The sequence below is a fragment of the Spizellomyces punctatus genome (genome assembly GCF_000182565.1).
Source record: "Spizellomyces punctatus DAOM BR117 chromosome Unknown supercont1.5, whole genome shotgun sequence".
In the NCBI taxonomy this organism is placed as follows: Eukaryota; Fungi; Chytridiomycota; class Chytridiomycetes; order Spizellomycetales; family Spizellomycetaceae; genus Spizellomyces; species Spizellomyces punctatus.
Genome location: NW_015971541.1, coordinates 616,486 through 636,512, shown reverse-complemented (window position 1 = coordinate 636,512; position 20,027 = coordinate 616,486). Strand labels below are relative to the sequence as shown.

Below are 20,027 nucleotides of genomic sequence, written 5' to 3'. Positions count from 1 at the left end.
CGGGTACTGCACAACTATTCACAAGGCGCAAGGTCAGACATTTGACAAACGGTTTCTAATTCACGAGAAAAATAAGATGTTGCAAAAAATGTTATATACCGCTGTAAGTCATTCCAGCCATAACAAGTATATCAAATTTTCCAATGTTACGTTGGTTGATAACCTTGCCAATGAAGTATGGAGGGAATCATTGAAGAAATCATTGTCTTGGGTGGAAGGATGTACATTTGAAGAATTCTTGTCTCATATTCAATTACTTTTGAACAAATCCAAGGACCTTCGTGGTATGACATGGAACAATTATCGCTGGAACTTTGAAATCGACCATGTTGTGCCACAAAACGAGGGCGGAAGCAATCATTACACAAACTTAGTGCCCCTAGACATATCTGAAAATCGCCGAAAGCAAAATAAACACAATGATGCAGAAAGACAAGTGGTGGATTTTTGGATGCAAACTCCATTTCCCAACAACAGCGCTGGGATGCAAACTCCGTTTCCCAACAACAGCGACCCCCCAAAAGGGGGGAGCGACACTGAACTCAGTTCAAAGAGGGCGACATTTAGATGTACATCCTGTAGGACACATTATACAACAGTACCTAATGTACCATGCACAACATGCCAAAGCAAATGCTTTGTTGAAGCAGCAACAGACATGGATGGTGCCAAATTTCATTTTGTAACATAAGAGATAAGCGATATGGATGAACTGAAAAGATTGTATTACTCCCCCGGAGCTCCCACAGGAGCTCCCGCCTTGGTCAAAATGCTCAAGCAGCAGGGAGTTTCGATTACTCTTAAACAAGTCCGTACATTCCTAGAGAATGAACGAACACACCAAATTCATCGGAAGAAGAAGAGGCTGAACCTAAATGTTGCTAGAACCTTTGCCCCTTTTGACGTATGGGAATGCAATTGGCTTTCTTTAGGCGATGATGCACACCCGAGACAAAATGGCGGAAACTCGCATATTTTGGTTTGTGTGGACAAGTTCTCAAAAATGGTTTTTGCCGAGCCTTTGAAAAGAGTTGATGAACCGAGTGTCACCAACGCAATGGAGTCTATATTGAACAAATGTTTGAGAAAATACAAGATGCAACCCAATCGAATGATTACTGATGCCAGAGGAGCATATAAATCAGGTCAGTGGAAACAGTTGATGGAAAAGTACGCTATTGACCACAAGATAGTGTACATGGCATACGAAGCCGAACGAATGATTAAGACCTTGAAAGCCGCAATTGGTCGCATATTAACCCAGCAATGAAGTCATAAATGGCTTCCTGTTTTTGGGGAACTTGTCAACATGGTAAACCATTGAGAACACCGTGGCATCAAAATGTCACCCAAAGAAGCAGTAGAAAAACCATACGAGGCTTTAGAGAACCTTTCCAAGTATTGGCAGAAAGTGCATCAAAAAGAGCCTGAAATCTTTGCAGTCGGTGATAGGGTTCATGTCAGACATGAGACCAGAGTATTCAAGAAATCCCATCAAGAGAACTTTTCCAGTGAGATATATGAGATTGAAAAAGTCTACAGTCCAACCCACGAGTTACAATCTCACCGCTATGTCATAGCAGGAATTCCTGGTAGAATTTTCAATTATAACGACTTGATAAAAACTAACGAGCGCCCTCTTGAGAAAACAGCCCCACAGACCCCACAGAAAAAGGCGATGAAAAAGGACCGATTGCAGAAACAAGTGGAAAAAGAATTGTGAGATTTACCAGCCGCTCCCATAAAGATGGGAAGAACTCGCGCTCAACAGAAAAAGGTACGCATCAAACCTAAAGGAACATTTATGTATGTGGAAATATGACCCCAACCATAATGTGGATTATCATGAAGATTTTTTACTTAGACAATAGTTAATGTGCTACTTTTTCAAAAGTAGCATCAAAAGAGTGAAGCAAATTGCCTGACAAATTGCATGCCGCTACTTTGGCTGGTTGGCAATGTCAAACCTGTGGGGCTACCATTATCGGGATGATTAAAAAATGTCTAAAATGTTGCATCGCATCATGCGATACCTGTTTAAGTGATTATGAGATTTGCACTAGAAAGAACAGAACTATCAGCATAAGACATCGGTGTTGTTCATCATATATAGACATTTGTGCCTTACAAAGAACAAAACCCTTCGTTCCTCCCATATTTGAAGTTGTCTTTGACTAGGCACATTTTTGTGAATTCAAAAACTTGACCTAGACATGTCAAAAAACTGTCTCATAAGAACTAATTTGGAATGGTTTCTATTACTGTTACTCTTGGCAGCATTGGTTCAGACCAAAAATGAATGCTGCGAGCTAGGCGAATGAACTCCGAAGCGAATTTGCACTGGACTTCATCCGTGCAAGGGGCGCTGTCAAAAATGGATTTAAAGGGAAGCATGTATGCATGTATGCAATGTGGAGATGTATGCAACCAATGGATACATCGGCAACATATTTAAAGATGTGCAACTTCTAAGAAAATTTGCTCATTTTGAACTTTTGAATCCCCGGAATTTTTGATACCAAAGCTCCACTCCATCCGTCCTCCAAAAATTCACTTTGCAAAAAAATCCAAAAAATTGTTACCATAGATGGAGCTGATGCAAAACCCGTCCTGTTCCGTTCTGTCGCCCTCTGCAGCACTCGAGTTGCTAACTAGGCTAGTTCTGTTTTCCTCCCTCTTGAGGGACTGTGGAGCAGCGCTCTTTTATGCTTGCTCCCTCCTTCGGCGGAGCATCGGCATGAGATTTCCGACCTCCACCGGTGCAGTCCCTCTTGCACCAATCGGAAGTGATTGGCGCTATGCAATAAAGGGACAATTAGTCCTCTAATTACGGGGCCGCCGCGGAACCGAACGACTTTGACAGGTCGTCGGCGCGGCGGGGCTTACATAATCTAACTACTGTTACACGCTGCGCCATACTCTAGCCATACATGGCTATATGACGATTATAGCTATATATGGTATGACGACGAGACGCGTCGCGAAAATCCAAGTTCGCAATTGCGTGCGAATACCAAAGGACAGGTCTACCTTACATCCTCAGGTGCATAATTGATACTTTCCCTATTATATATGAGGATGCCTGCCCTTGTGTGATAGGCAATTCTGAATAATCCTTCAGAGGATGCTGTGGAGTAGATTCAAACAATGCATTCCAATTCCCAAAAGGACACACTTGGAGGTCATTAGAAAATCATTGATATGACTTCCCGTAGCAGGACAATTCCGTGCTTACTGGATGCTGACCAATCTGAATGTAATGTATACACATTAGGCTATATTAGACTGGTCGAGAGATCGTTCACACGCTGGTGCCGTATCTCATCTCGAAAATGACCACAGTATTTTCTGTGCTTTATTGTAGTCAAGTGAGTCAGGATCTCTCTATAATCGAGTACCTTGGAGGTACCCTTTTTTGCTGATTGAGGAGTATTCGCAAGTTGTATCGCCAGAAGAAGGTCAAAAACTGGCAAGATGGGACGGTGACGTTTGAGGCAGAATCGCGCAAGGTAGTACTTGTGATGATGCAAGAAGCAAACAATAGGAAACGCTATCCATGAGGCTGAATCAGAGACCCGATCTGCTTTTCCCTCAGCTTTCTCTCTTTGACAATCTTGATAACAAGCTTGAAACCCTGTACAAATGGCGACGTGTCGTTCCCGGTGATGAAATAGATTTTGACCGTTATTTTTGCATGGTGGAAGCACCCTTGTGCCCGGGAAACGGAAAAGAATTGGAGAATGAGGTCCGTGATTTTGTCACGGCTATAGTTGATTCATCAAAATTCGTGCTCTTACCTGTTAGAGTGTTACTGGCTAGTAGGAGCATAGCAAAGCAACTGTTCCTTTAGTGTCCCCAATTCGATCTTCTTCGGTCTCCCAGCGAGGACTGAACATAGCGCGACCTTATAAGCCACCCCGCCAAAAGCTCGAAAATGGCGGCCGGTCGCTTATGAATGTGCCCAAGCAAGGTGGCAGCGGAATCCAGGCTTCACACCAAGCAGAGTCATTGGGAGGTGGCGCCCGAATCAAGGCTGGATCCCGTGGAACCGCTCCAGTCAAAAAGGTTCTGCGATCTCCAACGGACCTGATAACCATGTTCTTAGCCACACCGCCACCTGCCTGTTTGGCCGGTCTGATGAAAGTGAATCCGGTGCATCGATCAAACGAGGTCTGTACAGGACGTCTCCCAGATGGATTAGTCAACCTTCGCCAAGCTCAGAACGATGACTCCACTCAGTTTTTGTGCCACGAAAATTCCGTCGTCGAAGAACAGGAGGTATGTGATGTACTTTGGCCCGAAATGTAAGGATGGGGAATACGTGGAAACCTTTCGTGTGGCTCATGATTTTTGCCATAGCGCGCCAAACGAAGGAGGCTTCTCATGGAACCCAATACGGTAGATCGAGGTCATCAAGAGAGCACGGCGTATTCTCGTCTGGGTGAGCCGGGTGAAGCTTCGTTGCCATCCAGCGATATTCCCAAAGACAAGTTAGTTACCTCTTTGCTACCAATAGTAATGGTAGCTCATCACAATCTTTGAATTCTGAAGAGAGGGCCATGATGCGGTCCATCCTGCCTTTGATAGCTTACGATTTCCAACATCAAAAGGTAATTGCAGACAATAGAAGTCCGCTTATCCACCGTACGGAGTCGCTGTGACTGCGGTGTTATGACATATTAAGTTTGTGAGTGACAGTGCGCTCCAGGCTGTCGCTGAAGAAATTGAAGCGCTCCGCATTGATTCCTACACGGTTTGTACGTATGAGGTCTGGAATCGGTGCATGGACGGCCTCTGAGCTGATTTGTTGGTAGGCCTCCCCTAAGTTGTATCGCGAGCACTTTATCCGCGCTGTTTCGGAACATTTGCAAGTGGAACTATCAACTATTGCTGTTAAATTTCACCTAGCAATGAATGAGAGGGCCACGTTTGGTGACACGGAGGATTATCTTCGGAGCAAAGGCGTGGCCTTTTATGCAAATTGTTCCTTTATGTATGAATTGTTCCTTGATTTATGCTGTTTGGCAGGACCTCTTATCTTCCAAGATAATCCCTCACTTTGACCAACAGATGGTCTCGGAAAACATCACATATGCATCAACCTAGCCAGCACTTGGGCGACAGCATCTTCTTGAAAGTCAATAAAAGAGAACATCACACGGCCTACAGCAAAGGCATGTTGATTGAAGAGTCATCTACCCTTTGGGTTAAATTAATTCTCACCATGCAGATGTCATTTGGATTATCTCGGATTCCTGCGACTTCAATGAAGCGTTCCTTGCCCGTTCCTTATTCTTTGGAGTTTCGAAGAGTGATACAGTAGAAGTATGTTTAGAGCAGTGTCGCCGGGTGAATCTTATTACTGACTCGGAGCCTAGCTGTGTCCGCTAGATGCATATGATGTGCGAAAGACACGAGATATTCTTGGTGCCTCTGGGACTGCAAAGCCGGTTTGGGCAATTCGCGGTGCTCAGGCGAGTGGGGAACTTCAGATGATAGACGCCCTGCGGGAACACCTGGAGAAGACACCGCTTCTTCCATGGTTACTCGATGTTGGATCCGCTCAGAAAAAGTGCCCTAGCTCCCGCTCATTGAAGTCCGCTGCTAGTACGCCGTTGATTAAGCAAGACTGTCTGGATATATACCAAGACACACTGGAAGCCCTCTCCAAAGAATTTGGCCTAAATTCAGACCAAACGAGGTGGGATGTCGAGCGGCAGATCCGTCCCATTCAACGGAACGCTGATCTTTTAGGTCGTGCCCGTAGGGTCCTCCAGTCGTTTGCAGATAGCATTTCCACACCGGATCATCAGCCTATCACACTAGTTCATGGGGTAAGTGTTAGACTGAACGCTTACAGCAACACTTTCGGTGTGCTAACGTCCTGCTGAGGTGTTTGGTTCCGGGAAAAGGCAAGGATGTTGTTTGTTGTCCCTCAAGCCAACAACAATACCTCACACTTTCAACTGGCAGCTTTCTGATATCAGTTCTTATAATATTCCTTCATCGTATATTGGAACTGGATCTAATTGGTAGTATGTTCATCCTTCCGATTGATCATTCATCAATTCCATGCCCATCCATATTGACCTCCGCCAAAGTTTCAAAGGATACATTCAAGGTCACGATAGCTTCAATGACCAACGTTGCCGTGGATCGAATTCTCTTGGTAGGCCTGTTGTATGAAAGCATGTGCAAATGAGTAAGAGCCATAACAACGTCCATCCCAGGGACTCCTGAACCTTGGGTTCACGGAGTTTGTGCGCGTCGGAAGTCTCAAGAAGATCGCCAAACTGCTGTTACCATTCACTGCACAATCAAAGCAGGAAGATGGTCAGTTTTCGCATATTTCCGAATTTCAGATCTACTTATTCATTTGATGCGTTCAGATGCAAAAGAGTTGCGGGAACTTCTCGATGAGTCTTTGACGGAATCTGACCGGAGAGGTAGATGGTGCATACATTCATCTTTCCAGTTCTCTCTTCTGATGGTTTTGCAGCTGTTCGGGCGACGATTGCCAAATTTAAGCAAAATGAAAATCAAGCTCTACTAGCTAAATCTTTCGTAGTGGGTTCGTACCACATCCTCAACGATACGCACAGGCAATACCCCACTAAGTTCCTCTTTAGGTGTAACCTGCTCGGCGACGAACTTCGAGATCTTCGATGACTTCAAAAGTACAATATTGATCTTGGACGAATGCAGTCAAATGACGGAGCCTCTTTCCCTCCTTCCCCTTGCTCGGTTCTGTACGCGAAAGGCACTGCTAGTTGGAGACCCGCTTCAGCTCCCACCAACTATTTCTTCCAATTGTGGACACAAGGAAGGCTTAGATAGAACCCTATTCGAAAGATTGGCGGCCGCTGGGCTTAAGCCGATTCTTCTTCGCACACAGTATCGGGTATGCACGAGCAATTGCAATACAATCCAACCCCTATCATATGACTTCGGCTATCATTTAGTGTCATCCTATAATTGGCTCGGTGGCCGATTCCTTATTCTATAGAGGCCAGCTGATCCATGGCACATCTGCGGATGATTGTAAGACTCTGGTAAGCGGCTTACCAACATTGTGCTTTGTGGATGTGGAAAACGGATGCGAGATAAGGCAAAGGGGAGGGAGCTTCGTCAATGCTGAAGGTATACCTGAATCGTTGGCCCATGGCTGAAATTGAAGACTTACTTGTCCACTTGCAGAGGCTGACTTCGTTGTAAAGTTGACATACCTGCTCGCAGAAAAAGGTGTCGAAGCCAGTGACATCGGTGTTATCTGCCTGTGTAAGTCAGGTATACCCCGATCCGCACAATGATGTTGAAACCCGATGAACGTTTCTACAGACAAAGACCAATCCGAAATGATTGCATCAAAGTTACGAGACGGGGTATTGAAGAACCTTGCTCAGGTGTCAGGCACACTTCTACAGTCTCTTTCCCTGGCATTAGCTAACAGACCCTTCAGACGTCGACCGTTGACGCTTTCCAGGGGGCGGAGAAGTCCATTATTATCCTGTCAACAGTGCGGACTAAGTCTGCGGGTTTCATTGATGAGCCGCGCCGAATTAACGTTGCATTGACCCGTGCTAGGAGGTAGGTACCATCTTGTGGCGTCGGACAGGTTGCATGGCCAGATTGATCAATCTCGTCAAAGGCACATGATAATTGTTGGTCAAAGACGCTTGCTTTGTTCAAATCGGCTCTGGAGTTCTGTGCTCAACGATCATTGTGCCAGTATGTACCATGACGTAGCCGGAGAATCGCTGGAGATGAATATTATCCTTTAAGCAACCCCATAGGAACCGTTACGGGCATCTTGCATCAAGCCGAGTTGTTGAACATTATTCAAATGGGATCAAATGATCCAATTTACGGGAGTGATTCTACCCAGGGAGAACTGGGAAAGTTTACCAAAGTATCCAATCATAGACAGCTGTAATGTCTCGTCCATATATACGAAGTATCCAATCATAGATAGCTGTAAGGTCTCGTCCATATATGCGTAGTGTAAAATTAAATACATCAAACAACACAAAGTCATATTTTGGGTTACGTAAGCATCTTTCTCCGCGCTTGCAAGTGTCGGATCGTACACCTGCGTCTTAACAGCAGCAAGCGACACAATCATGAGCGCCCTTAGTGCCATAGCGCAAGCGAAAGAGCTTGCAGCCGCAAACAGCGAGAAAGATAAAAACTCGTCTGCAAGAAGCGCCGACTCAAGCGGCCCCAAAGCCAGTGATAGAAAGAAGAAGCGGGGGAAACGGAAGAAAGCAGTAGCAATACCTAAGGACATGGTTCTCAATGCGAAAGGCGAGCTTGTGTCAGGAAGAGAATTTGCTTTGGAGCAGACGTACGTGCCCTGCTAATAAGTTTCCTGAATGTTTGTAAGGCGTTTCAAAAATAAGGTTACCTAATGGTGGGAATTGGCATTATCATTAATGAGTAACGTTTTCTGATGTAGATTAGAAGCTACAAGTAAATCCCTGACTCAATATCGGGATCGAATGGATGGGCTGTAGGTTGCTTGCCGCATGTATTAAAGTCCGGAAGTGGATGGTAACCTGACCTGCCCATTACTGTTCGAACCTTCAGAGTTAGCACGAACGAAACCCTACAAGAGATATGTCAGCAGCAAGAAAAGGATGCGGTACATGGCAAATGGCAAATTAGATTCGTGTTCTGAAGATGTGCGCTCATTTTCCGGCAGTTGGAAGTCATTGCAGCGCTCCATCGCGAGAATGAAAAGCGCGAAGGACAGATCAAAGATCTTCGAGGCCAGATAGAGGCGGCGATTGAGAAGTCACATGAAGACCGGGAAAATCTTGTTGACGAGTATGAGCAAAGAATATCTGGTAAATATTCCGTTTGCCGACATGCCGGCAACTCACTAACATGTAGTATCCTTTTAGAGCTGAACGTACTGTTGACCGAGAAGGAAGCGGCTTTCAATGTAATGCAGCAGGAATTTTCCGTAATAAAAGATTTCCGAGTAAGTCTTTCCGAGAATTCATTCAAGCAATGCGTCAGAAACTGATGTATAAATCAGAAAAAGCGGCATGAACTCCTGAAAGAACTTGAAGAACAGAAGCTGCAATTGGCCGATACTGAGCGTCGACATAAGGACACAGTTGCACGAATGGAGCGCAAATTCTTCGAGGAAAAGATCCGTCTTCAAAAGGAAGCCAACCGGAAAATCAGCGAGCTTGCTACAAAGGCCCACAAGGTGGGCATATGTGACTCTTTTGGAGCTGTTTATTTCCAGGTGGAACGCTAGAGCTAGTCGGTTGCCATTAATCACAATGTACATTAGGAGGCAGTAGCCAACCTCAAGGAGACCACGAAGGAGGTCTTTAGGCAAAACATCCGAATGGCGGAGGCACTTCGGTATCATGTTCAGGAAGGAGAGGATCTAGGGAAAACCAATAGTCGATTGTCTAACGTCAATAAGCAGTTGCTGGAAGAAAAGGACTTCCATGATGTGATTGTAAAGGAGAAGATCTTGCAGACGAAACAGCAAACCAAAGAAGTAATCGCACAGGCTTCATTCCTCGCGCCTGTGATGATCAGTAAGCTCATATTGAGGACTTTTATTCTTCCAACAGATAAAAGATTTGCATTTAAAAATTCAAAGCATGGAACATTCGCTATCTCATGTAGTTCGAGAGTTCGAGCATGAACGAGAGATGATTCGCAACTTAGCGCGAAATGAGCTAGATGAAGTGAGAAGGGTGGCTGGTAAGCTCAAAGAGAGTTTAGATCGCAAAACTCTGGAGATGAGGCATATAAAGGTAATTTTACCGCAGAAATCTCCATGAGGCATTGTGCGCAGAACTAATTGAGACTTGGTTGTTCCTAGCGCTTAGCGCAGCATATCCTTGACCAACGAACGGACCTGGAACGTTTCTTCATGGACGCGCTTGAGCATGTACGTGCAGAAATACGGCGAGACCGAGATGCGGCCAGGAAGGCCGCACAGGCTGAATACAACCGCAGGCTTAAGGCGGTCAGTGCTGTCCCCAACTACTAATACGTCGACTTCAGGATGTTGCTGACAACCTTAAATACCGGTGTAGATCTTGACAAGTAAAGCAGTCACTTCACCCATTCAATCATCGCGACCCGTTCCGACCACGTCCGTAGTAATGCCAGCACAAATACCGATACCGATAGGAGGTCCCCCATCTGTCTCGGAGAAAGATGAGGCGCGTGGATCACCCCCACTAGATCCTAATGTCAAAGTGGACATTAGCGATCTTTCGTGGGTTGACAAAGAAAAAATACTCAGGCTCCTTTTTGCACGGATGAACGGAATTTCGCTAGTTGGTAAAGGCGGTGGAGAGTATGCCGACACCGAGGACAGTGCGCAAATGCCACCGACCAAGATTGATTCGGACGCGGAGTTCTACGCTCTCCGTTCAACTTTTGAAGGACGAGAAGTAGATATAGATGATGATTAAGGATGTTCAATACGAGTATCATATGAGTAAACAGGTCAGGCGCATCCTCCCTTCAAAGGGTTTAAAGGCAGTCCATATGTCTAAAACTATAGCTATGGTACGAAGCCATCATACGCTGTCAGGCACCGTGGATCTAAGCAATCCAAGACAATAAGCCCTGTCGGCCATTTTTGACAGTTGCAGCCGGAGGGACAGGCAAGCGAACCATTCTGTCGCTAAGCCAACTAGGGAGAAAACTGTAGAGAAAAATGGACACAGCGCCCATAGCCCCAACGATATATCTATGTCTACAGCACCCGAATTGCGTGGTCAGGAGTGTCAGGACTCTTGAGATAAACCAAAACAACTTACCTTGGCTCTTGAGATTGCAAAGCACGTATGATCGTTCGTACAACTTTGATGGGCTCCATTGTCATTGGCGGCGGGATATTAAGACGACCGATGTGATGATCCAAAAAGGCTTTGCCATAATCTTCGCGATGCGGTAAGCTTTCATAACGTTCACGGATCTGCTTAGACCTTCCATCTTCATTTCCCACAACCAAAGGAGTGCTGTAGAGGAAAATGTTCCTTACCCTGGCAGGATGATATCACCCCTCTCCCCGCAGAAGTGACACAGCAGACGTACCTTGCAAACCACGGCTCAATAATAGCGACGCGAATGCCAAAATGCCGCAGCTCCATACGCACGCCATCGGACATGGCTTCGAGAGCATGCTTAGAGGCGCAGTAGGCTTGACCCGCCGCGAAAGGAACAGTCATGATGAGGTCCGCTCAAGAAAACCCTGATACTGCAAGACTTCTCACCTGGAATAATGGGGGCCACCGTTCGCCCCGCTACAGAGGTGATGTTAACAATGCGTGGGGCGTGTCCGGTAGGATTGAGGGTCACAAATCGACGCAAAGAAGGCATCAATGCCTGGGAAGCCAAAGAGATTTAAATTTTGACATGACAGGCGCGGAACTGTCACCTTTCTAACCTTCATCATGTGCACCGCGCCCATGTAGTTGACGTCCATAACCTGTCAGAAAGATTGCGGCCGTCAATAGCATACTTGACAGTTTGTCCAGCCTTGGAGTACCTTGCGGATTTCGGCTATGGTAGACCAGCTGAAGTAGGATCCAGAATTTATTCCCGCGTTATTGACCAGGCCACTATTCAAATATAGTTTGAGTGAAAGAAGGAGCAGAGAACGCTTGTTTTACGGGGATTACAATAAACCGTCTTGGACTTGCTCTTCAATCAACTTGCCAAAGCGTTCGCATGCTTCCCAATCGGTTACGTCTAGCTGGTAGGGCCTTAAGGTTCCATACAGATTTGGCTGCTCTGCCCGCAACCTTTCAAAATTCTTCACGCCAGCGGCTGTAAGACAGGTTGCATAGACAATTGAGTTTGACGCGGCGAGCTGGAGCGCGGTTTCATAACCAAATCCCGTATCACAGCCTGTAATGACAACCGCTAAGCCGTTCAGAGGAATCTTGGACGGACCGTTTCCCATTGCTGATGTAGATCGTTGTGCAACAAGCTGAACAACAGAGGGACGATCACACCGTTTCCCCGTTTAGGGATCGGCAGCTTACGGCAGCAATAACATAAGCAATCCAAGCCTCACTGAACCTCTGATGATGTCACCAGCGTATGGGATCACCATCAAGGCCTGCGTTCTCGTATTCCCTTGTCGTCTAGCTTTTTCTGCATCGAATTCAACAGCCATCATGCCTTTTAACGAGCTTCGCGAAACAACCGCGATTATGCGTAAACGCATGGGAGAGTTCAAATCTGATCCGTCAGGCTTTACACGAGAGATTGGCAATGAAATGGTGGAGCAAATTTCCAGTGTTTGTACCGCTTCAAAAGGTGCATATGTGTATCCCATAAAAGGTATATCAATTTCCGCAATAAATGAGGGCGAAGAGATGGGCGGCGATTTCTAATGTGATCTTTGTCAGGCATCGGGTACTTTTTCAGTCATTCGGACTTGTACAAACCCATTGGCGGAGCTGTGGCACAAGCGACGCTTACCTCACTAGCTATCACTATCGCAATGTTCTTTATTACTGTGAGTGAGAATTAGTGGTGCTTCTGGAGAAGTCTTTAGCACATGGGACGATGGACGTTTGTTAATCTTTGTCTCTAAGTTCGTTCCCCAGGCTGCGTTTCTCTCCCTATTCGCTACGCCTTTTCTCGGCATCCCAGGAGCTGTAGTTCTCGTCTTGGTTGAGTCATGGTTGGTTGTCTCTTTGGTTGTCAAGGTATCTTGGAGTTTTGACATTGCACGCATAAGTTACATGCCCATTTAATGAGGATGACTCCTTTGGCTCGGTAGGCTTTGTTCCTGGAGCCCCTACTGGACGATCTGTTCAATCGCACTCTTGTGCATTGCGGCCAGGCAGCGCTGGTAGCCCGTAATCCAAAGAAGCAGTCGCGCATAGCCAAGGCTGCTAAAAGGACAATGGATCGCTTTTCTCCTGCCGCCATCGCCCGGTATCTCCTGACACTTCCTCTTAACTTCATCCCGGTTATTGGACCGCTTGTATTCTTCATCTTGAATGGTCGAAGAACGGGCCAGGCATTCCATGCACAGTACTTCCAGCTGAAAGGGTGGACGTCGGATCAAGTACATTCCTTCATTGAATCTCAGAAAGGAGCTTACACCGCATTCGGAACTTTGGCCTTGCTACTTCAGTTGATCCCGTTCCTGGGCGTCGTTTTCACGGCTACGAGCACGGTTGGCGCTGCTCTCTGGGCATGTGACATTGAGAAGTCGGCTCCAGAGATTGTGAAGGATTCCCAGAGGAACAGCACACCAGTTCTTAAGGAGCAGTGAGGGATTGACTTGCCAATATCAGCGAATGTATAACATTGTGTATTTCGTCCAATCTTTATGTAATATATGCCTTCCTGCATATCATGAGCAGTATTGTGGCAAAAAAGGACCGTGGCACCCGGTGTGTTGAACAGCTAACTTTAGTTACGACTTTGTTCGTCGATTTAAAGTAACACTATGTCGACATTGTCGTGAGGACCTTGGAGGAGTATTTCTCCATCATAAGCGACTATTTTCCGCTTTTTGGCTGCCCGAAGAGTGCCAACTATGGCTTCGACTGAAATAAAAGGTTCATTTAGCACAGGGTTTTCGACATTCTCGCGGAGCGCTGCAAACTCACAAATGTTTGCACATTCGTCGTCCCTGACCAACTTTCCAAACTTTACGGACGTCTTGCCTGTAGACGGATCTTGCGTTCCAAGACGCTTTATTTCGCGCTTGAGTAGGTCAACTTCTTCGTCAACGTTCACCATCTTGCAAAATCACGCAGACCTCAGGTGGTGAGCCAAGAGGAACGGTGAAGGCGTACGTGCGCGTTGTGGCACAGCCAACAAGCCAGCAAGTGGTATTCAGAGTGTCCAACCCAAAGGCGATCCGTAGACCGACAACAACAATGGCACCTCCAAACTTTAACGTTACGAATGCCCGTCAGAAACTCGCCACACTGCGAACGGGCACCGCGGATCCAGTCTCGGTTGGCGCAGAAGATCTCCCACCGCACTACGATCCTGCCGAGGTCCTCTCCCATGGCTCTCACCTCCTCAAGACTGCTTCCTTCGGCGATATCGAGAGGTTTGCCGTCCTCGAACAAGTGTTCGTTGCTGCCCTTGACACAGGAAACATTGATATTGCGAAGACTCACCTTGCAACAATCGAGAAGCGCTTCCCCTTCAAGTCCTCCGTCCGTGTACAACGGCTGTATGGCTTATTGAAGGAAGCCGAAGGTGACTTTGATAAGGCAATCGAAATTTACCAAACTGCCCTCGAACAGGACGAAATAAATGTGTTGACCCATAAGCGACTAGTAGCCGTGTTAAGCTCCCAAGGCAAGCGTACGGAAGCTATCGAACGACTCGTGACGTATGTGGACGCTTTTATGCAGGACGTGGAGGCGTGGGCCGAACTTGCATCACTTTACATTGGAGAGAGCATGTATCAACAGGCCGCATTCTGTTTCGAGGAGCTTTTATTGCTACGTCCTCAGAACCATCTTTATCACATCCGCTATGCCGACCTGTTGTATACCCTGGGGAAGCTCGATCTTGCCGTCAAATATTACTGCTCTGGTTTGGAGCTATGTAAAGACAATTTGCGGGCATTATATGGGCTCCGTCTGGCATCGAGTGCACTACTAGACCAACGCTCAAAGCAGAGACCGTCTGGCAAAGGTTCAAAAGGGACATCGTCAGTGGTGAGCGATAATAAGAACCAAGATGTGGAACCTGTTGAGGAGGGCACGTTGGTGGCATTGCAAAAACTTTCTGGGGACAGATTGTCGGCGTTGTATGAGAAGCAAGGTAAAGAGGGGGCAACGCTGGCATTAGTTGCGAAAGGATGGCTACAATGTCAAGAGTAGAAACATGAGTATTTGCATATCAGATGAGCCTTACGGAACTGTCTCTATTCCCAGTTGCACAAATAGCACTGCACAGATACATTCGATTACAGGAACACGTCACCAGCTTCAGATCGACGGAGTACAATTCAGATTCCCAGAGCAATGAATCCCCTGTATGACACAACACAGAGGCATCTAGGGATGAAGAATTGGAACATGCTGGTATTCATTACTTTGTCAATGAAAGATGCACAGCAGGTTTCCAAGGAATGATATAAACCAAAATAATGAATATTTCTCTATTTACATGCCCCATTTTGGGCCATAACTAAAAGAACAAACCAACTACATAGACATGAAAAAAAAAAATATTATTCCTCAAACACCTAGAAATGAGCAAGAAGGACTCGTTGGCGCCCGGGTGAATCAAAAAGTATTAAGCCTCACGTTGGTCTACATCGCCCATATCTTTCGCAAAACCGGAAATTTCTCTAACCGGGAGCATGGCTGTGTTGAATAATACCCATCGAGATCTGGCAAAAGCCCAATCCCTGTCCGCATTTGACGCCAGGATTCTCCACGATTAATTTTTAGATCGACCGGACCCTCAGCAGAATTCTTCAACCTGGAACCCAAGGTCAAAAGGCTGGTCAAAGGCGAGAAGACTCTTGATGTCGTGATCATATAGACCATCGATTGGAAAAGAGTCACCACCACCATCGCAGCCAGCGGGTGAGCCTGGGTCGAGGTTGAAGAACTCTTCGAAGCTGAGGTGCCTTGCGCAGTCGTCGCAAGGCTCTTCGAATTCCTCTTGCTTGACAACATCCGCTGCTGGGATGCGACCGCTGCTGGGTCGGATGAAAGAGCGCCAAGCGCGAGGAATTCAGATTCGTCGGAAGATTTAAATCGTTTTCGGAAAGAAGCAAGCTGGGACACAAGGTCTTCAATGCGGGAGGTCAAAGACTGGTTCGTGCGCTCGATCGACTCGAGTCGTTGGGTAAGCTCCACGTTCTGTTGTGAAAGATGCGCGTTTGTCGCTTCGAGGTCATCAATGTACTTGCGCTTCTTGTCGCGGGATTCTTGAGCTGCTTGTCGATTACGAATCGCCCTTTTGCAACACAAGTCAAAACGTGCAATCATCCCAAAGAACGCTTTGCTTATTACTGTCTAGTTACCTCTCTTTCGCTCTTTGATCTTTCTCTTCAGCAGTTAACTTTCGGCGCTTGCCAAGACTCTTTGGCTCCACTTCGCTGATTGGTGCTTCATCATTCGACGTTATTGACACTGGAGACATTGGTTGCCCCGGCCGAGTCTTTGACGCAGTGGAAGGTAGGGTATCTAGCGCAGATCGGCAGTGTTGACCCTCCACAGTGGCACTCATTGCGGTCGTCTGTGGCGACGAGCCTGTCGATGCCATAACATCGGCAAAAACAAAATCTGTGTCCTGGAAAGCATTCGCGATACCCATGGACGGTGGTACAGTAGGTATATCAGCGCTCCCCAACAAGAAGGCCTCCAAATCTTCAACAGTGGAGTGGCGTCCTCCACCTAATTCTAGGTTTTCACCTAGCGGGGGTGTCGGGAGACTCCCGGCTTCCGTCGAGGGTGCAGCCCCCGAGAGCAGAGATGCGAAATCGTCCAAGTCCGGGAAGGCTATGTTACCTGGACCCCATATTCCCAAGCTTTCGCCGCCCCCTGTCACACTCGCATATAAACGTTCCGTTGGCTGGAAAGGGAACGACATTGGAAGAGTGACGAGGGCGACGGGGTTGACTGCGACTGATAGAAATAATCAAAAAGCGGCTAAAGAAAGTCCTGCCGCAAAAGCTATGCACACTCTTGTGCCGTGAAATGTAGATGAGATTGCCGTTGGCGATAACAGCTCGTTTTTGAACGGAGATGCAAAATGACGAGTGACCAGCAAGAAGGGCTGGGAAAGGGCAGCTTCGGTGGCCCGACTTCTTATCACACTTCGTGGAGCAATTCTATTGGTCGGAAATAACGGCACAGCAGAATGCCGTAATCAGATCGAACCTCGCTCGACGACAATCAAAAAGGACAGTGGGCATTGTTTTTTTTCATAGTAGATTTTAGATACCTTCCAAGTCATCGCCTACTTCGCCTCGCCGCAAACTGGAGAAATCCTTGCTGACTATGCTCGTCCAGGCTAATCCTATTAACAGTCGGTGGACCATCTGGTGCACTCGTCTCCGCGGCATCATCATTGGCTAAAATCACACTCTCCATGTCATCTTTTACATCAACTTCGTTATCGTCGTCTTCCTTTTCACTCTCGTGGTTGTTAAAGGTGCGTACATGCCTATCACGCTGTTCATTACGCTTGCTGTTAGGAGTCAGCTTGGCTTGTAACCATCCCTGTCCGTCACTACCAAGTACTCGCAGCCCGCCTTTTTCGTACGCTATCTCCAAAAGCAGTCGTTTAACGTTGAGAACTTTGTACGTTTGACTGCAATGATCTTTATAACTCACGCTGTAAGTTTCTTATAATTCGTCGCTGTAATATATCTTTTTGCGGGTAATGATTCTACACCAGTCCTGGGTTAATAGAAACTGACCACTTAGTTGTCAATGAGCACGTACCTTCTGAAAGCGCTTGAAATTTGGTCCAATGCCTCGTGCTATGGTCGGTGGGGGTGATGGTCGCCCTATAACTAATGGCACGACTTCCACACTGACAAGCCCTTTCAAATCTTGGACATCTTCCAATGTCCGACTGACGCTGGTTTCCGTCTGAGACTGTCCTTCCCTGGCTAGCTTCTGTAGCAATCTGGTAGCATCCTCGGGAGCGTCCTCAACGCCCTTCATGGACATACTGGACAGCACTGGGACTTTTAGAGCTCCATTTGGAGTTTTTAGCGTATCAGCGCAACCTATTTGTTTAGTCTTCTCATGACTAATCCCACCAGGGGATGCTTCTAGGATCGGATGGGGGGCCGTTTCTCCTGGATTGATGATCGAATCGATCTCATCCATTCGCCTTTGTCGCTTCTCGCTAGCGCCGTCTGGTGTTGTCGGCCGGTTCTGATCGTTCACACATTTGACCGACTCGCCACTAACATCGCCTCTCCTCCGTTTTCGTCGCGATGGATCTGATCGCTGCAGCGTTTCCTCGTCTCGGATCTCGCCTATACTATTAGTCAGCTTTTGACCATCCCAGGAATCTGTACGGCTTTTAAGACCAAGCTTCTCAGCTAACGACACAACGGAAGGGCGCTCTTTGGGTGCCGAATCGTGTTCAGATTTGACCTGACTTTGGCCCTAGTGTGTCTCATGCTCAGATCGTCATAAGCTCAGCGGTTTGAATGCTGCTGCACCTAGACATACCGAGGTATCTTGGGGGATGGATGACAATCCTATGGTCCCATCAATCAGATTATCCAAAAAGTCATCGAAACCTTTTCGTACTGGTATAAGTCCCGGTCGTAATGGTGCCTATTCAATTAGATCACGTCATCTGATGACGGGTTCAACCATCGTGAAAAAAAATATATCGTACTAATGATTCTTCCTTCGGTACTCGCAACGATTGCGATGTCGATGGTTGGCGATTTGATTCAATGGCGGACTGAGGTTGATCGCCAACGGGTGAGGTAAACCCATTTGGTTCGGTAGCAGGCGATTCCATGTTATTGCAATATGGGTCACCAGAGACAAATAATATTGCTTTTGCAATATCATCTTGAGGGATCAACCTCAGACGCAACCTACGGGTTCGTTATGAACATACATAGAGGTGACAATTTGGAAGAGTGAAAGATTGACATACAGGGTTATGGCCGACATCACAGTTCCGCTAAGTTGTCCATTAGGGAGCACGACACATGGCTTGTGCAGGCCCCGCAACGCGTCTTGCAGGCGTTCCATCCCATTCTGTTGCTGAATTCCGGACCAGTTGTAAATTTCACCACCTGCTGCGGTCACAACTTTTTGCAAATTTTTGAACTAGCAAAATACAAGGGCTAAGATACCAAACCGTATCAAGGAAATAATACACTGCCCACCTCTTCGTCACTGAAAACGACGAATTGATGACCAGTCAGCACTATCGCACGACTTGGATCCGGCGCAAAGGAGACCTTGCTCAAATCCAAAGAGTCGTCTGTCGCTACTGGCAGTGATCTGAGGCAGTGGCATGAAGAATGAGTAGGTCGGTCGCCATCGCCCCACTACCAACGCGATTAGGTATCCAACTTACTGGAGTGGGTCCGGCATCGCAAAATTCTTCGGATCAGCTTTGGAAAAGGCTCGTACCCATGCCTCACCAACGATATAACGGTGATGTGCGAGTGCAAGGACGACCTTCATGGTGATTTTAAGCGTCGATACCACCAGATGTGTACAAGACGAAGTCCAATCCTTGAAGGACTTGAAATCTGGCAGGATTCAGCTAGGAGTCACATTAATGGTAAATGGTTCTCCAAGTAACAAACCATACTGTCGCGCCAATTCATTAATCTCTCCACGTTGTTTCGCTCGCAGCCCAGAACAGCACAGTACGACAGGGACGTATTTCAGGCTACACCAGGAGATACTCGAGTCAACGTTGATCCATCCTCAATACAAGGAGACAAAAGTGGATATGCATAGTGTGCGTACGCTTACCGAAATGCTGACTCATTCACGCCAAACCTCACCACGTCACCTTCCTTGATGTCTTCTGTTCCGCAAATGCGTTTGGCTCCTCCATTGAGAAACGTACCAAACTTTGAAGCATCATCCTTCACCGACACCTGTGTCCGCGCATCCAGGTGAACCTAGGGCCCAGAATTGTAAACGCTGTTGATTTCGAGGTTCAACTAAGTAGCACAAGGTCTTGCCACTTACGAGTTTATCCACATCCAAGGGTGGAGAGACGCTTAGAACTGCATGTGTACGACTAACTGACTTGTCACTTCCTAATACAATGTCGGAATCTGGAATAGTTGCAGATAGTTGGGTACGCTGCTTGAAGTGAATCTGTGTGCGCATTTAAGTTCACCTTTGCGACCAACGGTATAGGATCTACCGGGTTGCAGCCATATGCTGAACTCTGTGGCACAAGCCTCAGTCAAGTTTGCTCAAGCACGTCGGCTTCTGCAATCCCACCTTTACAAGACTCGGTATTGCCCACTAACAGCCACATGTGGGTAACAATCTAAGGGTAAGATGTACTCGTACAGTGGAACCTAT

The 20,027-nt window shown here is 46.9% G+C and overlaps 8 protein-coding genes across 9 annotated transcripts; 4 read left to right on the top strand and 4 right to left on the bottom strand.

The window, feature by feature from the left end:
- The first annotated feature begins 3,302 nt into the window (after positions 1-3,302).
- SPPG_03308 lies at positions 3,303-8,034 on the top strand. 2 transcript variants are annotated; one of them, XM_016751583.1, is made up of 24 exons: positions 3,303-3,368; positions 3,441-3,509; positions 3,596-3,745; positions 3,823-4,278; positions 4,360-4,490; positions 4,552-4,610; positions 4,699-4,757; positions 4,815-4,993; positions 5,071-5,174; positions 5,231-5,325; positions 5,379-5,701; positions 5,768-5,834; positions 5,893-5,912; positions 5,974-6,032; positions 6,102-6,169; positions 6,231-6,333; positions 6,390-6,446; positions 6,500-6,571; positions 6,630-6,901; positions 6,963-7,140; positions 7,198-7,278; positions 7,339-7,403; positions 7,460-7,587; positions 7,649-8,034. In XM_016751583.1, exons 1-24 carry the CDS (start codon positions 3,333-3,335, stop codon positions 7,779-7,781), a joined length of 2,964 nt encoding a protein of 987 aa, XP_016609549.1. In that variant the 5' UTR covers positions 3,303-3,332; the 3' UTR covers positions 7,782-8,034. The 2 variants fall into 2 exon arrangements, with proteins under 2 accessions (XP_016609549.1, XP_016609550.1); XM_016751584.1 differs by having other exon boundaries at positions 5,974-6,035.
- A 28-nt stretch (positions 8,035-8,062) lies between these two features.
- Positions 8,063-10,486, top strand: SPPG_03307 (uncharacterized protein). Its single transcript, XM_016751582.1, has 10 exons — positions 8,063-8,344; positions 8,456-8,509; positions 8,587-8,641; positions 8,702-8,846; positions 8,904-8,983; positions 9,041-9,217; positions 9,305-9,520; positions 9,597-9,782; positions 9,851-9,997; positions 10,068-10,486. The coding sequence occupies exons 1-10, from the start codon at positions 8,121-8,123 to the stop codon at positions 10,449-10,451; spliced, it is 1,668 nt and encodes a 555-aa protein (XP_016609548.1). The 5' UTR covers positions 8,063-8,120; the 3' UTR covers positions 10,452-10,486.
- SPPG_03306 (uncharacterized protein) lies at positions 10,144-11,980 on the bottom strand. The gene is made up of 7 exons (XM_016751581.1): positions 11,667-11,980; positions 11,534-11,606; positions 11,432-11,473; positions 11,259-11,370; positions 11,080-11,185; positions 10,803-11,003; positions 10,144-10,738 (listed from the first exon to the last, which is right to left on the bottom strand). The coding sequence occupies exons 1-7, from the start codon at positions 11,948-11,950 to the stop codon at positions 10,585-10,587; spliced, it is 972 nt and encodes a 323-aa protein (XP_016609547.1). The 5' UTR covers positions 11,951-11,980; the 3' UTR covers positions 10,144-10,584.
- A 135-nt stretch (positions 11,981-12,115) lies between these two features.
- Positions 12,116-13,388, top strand: SPPG_03305 (uncharacterized protein). The gene is made up of 4 exons (XM_016751580.1): positions 12,116-12,333; positions 12,402-12,511; positions 12,591-12,704; positions 12,779-13,388. The coding sequence occupies exons 1-4, from the start codon at positions 12,168-12,170 to the stop codon at positions 13,277-13,279; spliced, it is 891 nt and encodes a 296-aa protein (XP_016609546.1). The 5' UTR covers positions 12,116-12,167; the 3' UTR covers positions 13,280-13,388.
- On the bottom strand, positions 13,296-13,815 carry SPPG_03304 (costars family protein). The gene is made up of 2 exons (XM_016751579.1): positions 13,620-13,815; positions 13,296-13,556 (listed from the first exon to the last, which is right to left on the bottom strand). The coding sequence occupies exons 1-2, from the start codon at positions 13,750-13,752 to the stop codon at positions 13,444-13,446; spliced, it is 246 nt and encodes an 81-aa protein (XP_016609545.1). The 5' UTR covers positions 13,753-13,815; the 3' UTR covers positions 13,296-13,443.
- A 16-nt stretch (positions 13,816-13,831) lies between these two features.
- SPPG_03303 (uncharacterized protein) lies at positions 13,832-14,953 on the top strand. The gene has a single exon (XM_016751578.1). It carries the CDS (start codon positions 13,893-13,895, stop codon positions 14,853-14,855), a length of 963 nt encoding a protein of 320 aa, XP_016609544.1. The 5' UTR covers positions 13,832-13,892; the 3' UTR covers positions 14,856-14,953.
- A 139-nt stretch (positions 14,954-15,092) lies between these two features.
- Positions 15,093-16,786, bottom strand: SPPG_09106 (transcription factor HAC1). Its single transcript, XM_016757261.1, has 2 exons — positions 16,013-16,786; positions 15,093-15,945 (listed from the first exon to the last, which is right to left on the bottom strand). The coding sequence occupies exons 1-2, from the start codon at positions 16,579-16,581 to the stop codon at positions 15,291-15,293; spliced, it is 1,224 nt and encodes a 407-aa protein (XP_016609543.1). The 5' UTR covers positions 16,582-16,786; the 3' UTR covers positions 15,093-15,290.
- Positions 16,787-16,893: 107 nt separating this feature from the next.
- SPPG_09105 (uncharacterized protein) lies at positions 16,894-20,022 on the bottom strand. The gene is made up of 13 exons (XM_016757260.1): positions 19,944-20,022; positions 19,837-19,887; positions 19,683-19,771; positions 19,461-19,612; positions 19,289-19,374; positions 19,054-19,231; positions 18,860-18,977; positions 18,625-18,800; positions 18,355-18,562; positions 18,183-18,290; positions 17,439-18,116; positions 17,328-17,382; positions 16,894-17,257 (listed from the first exon to the last, which is right to left on the bottom strand). Exons 1-13 carry the CDS (start codon positions 19,978-19,980, stop codon positions 16,944-16,946), a joined length of 2,250 nt encoding a protein of 749 aa, XP_016609542.1. The 5' UTR covers positions 19,981-20,022; the 3' UTR covers positions 16,894-16,943.
- Positions 20,023-20,027: the final 5 nt, after the last annotated feature.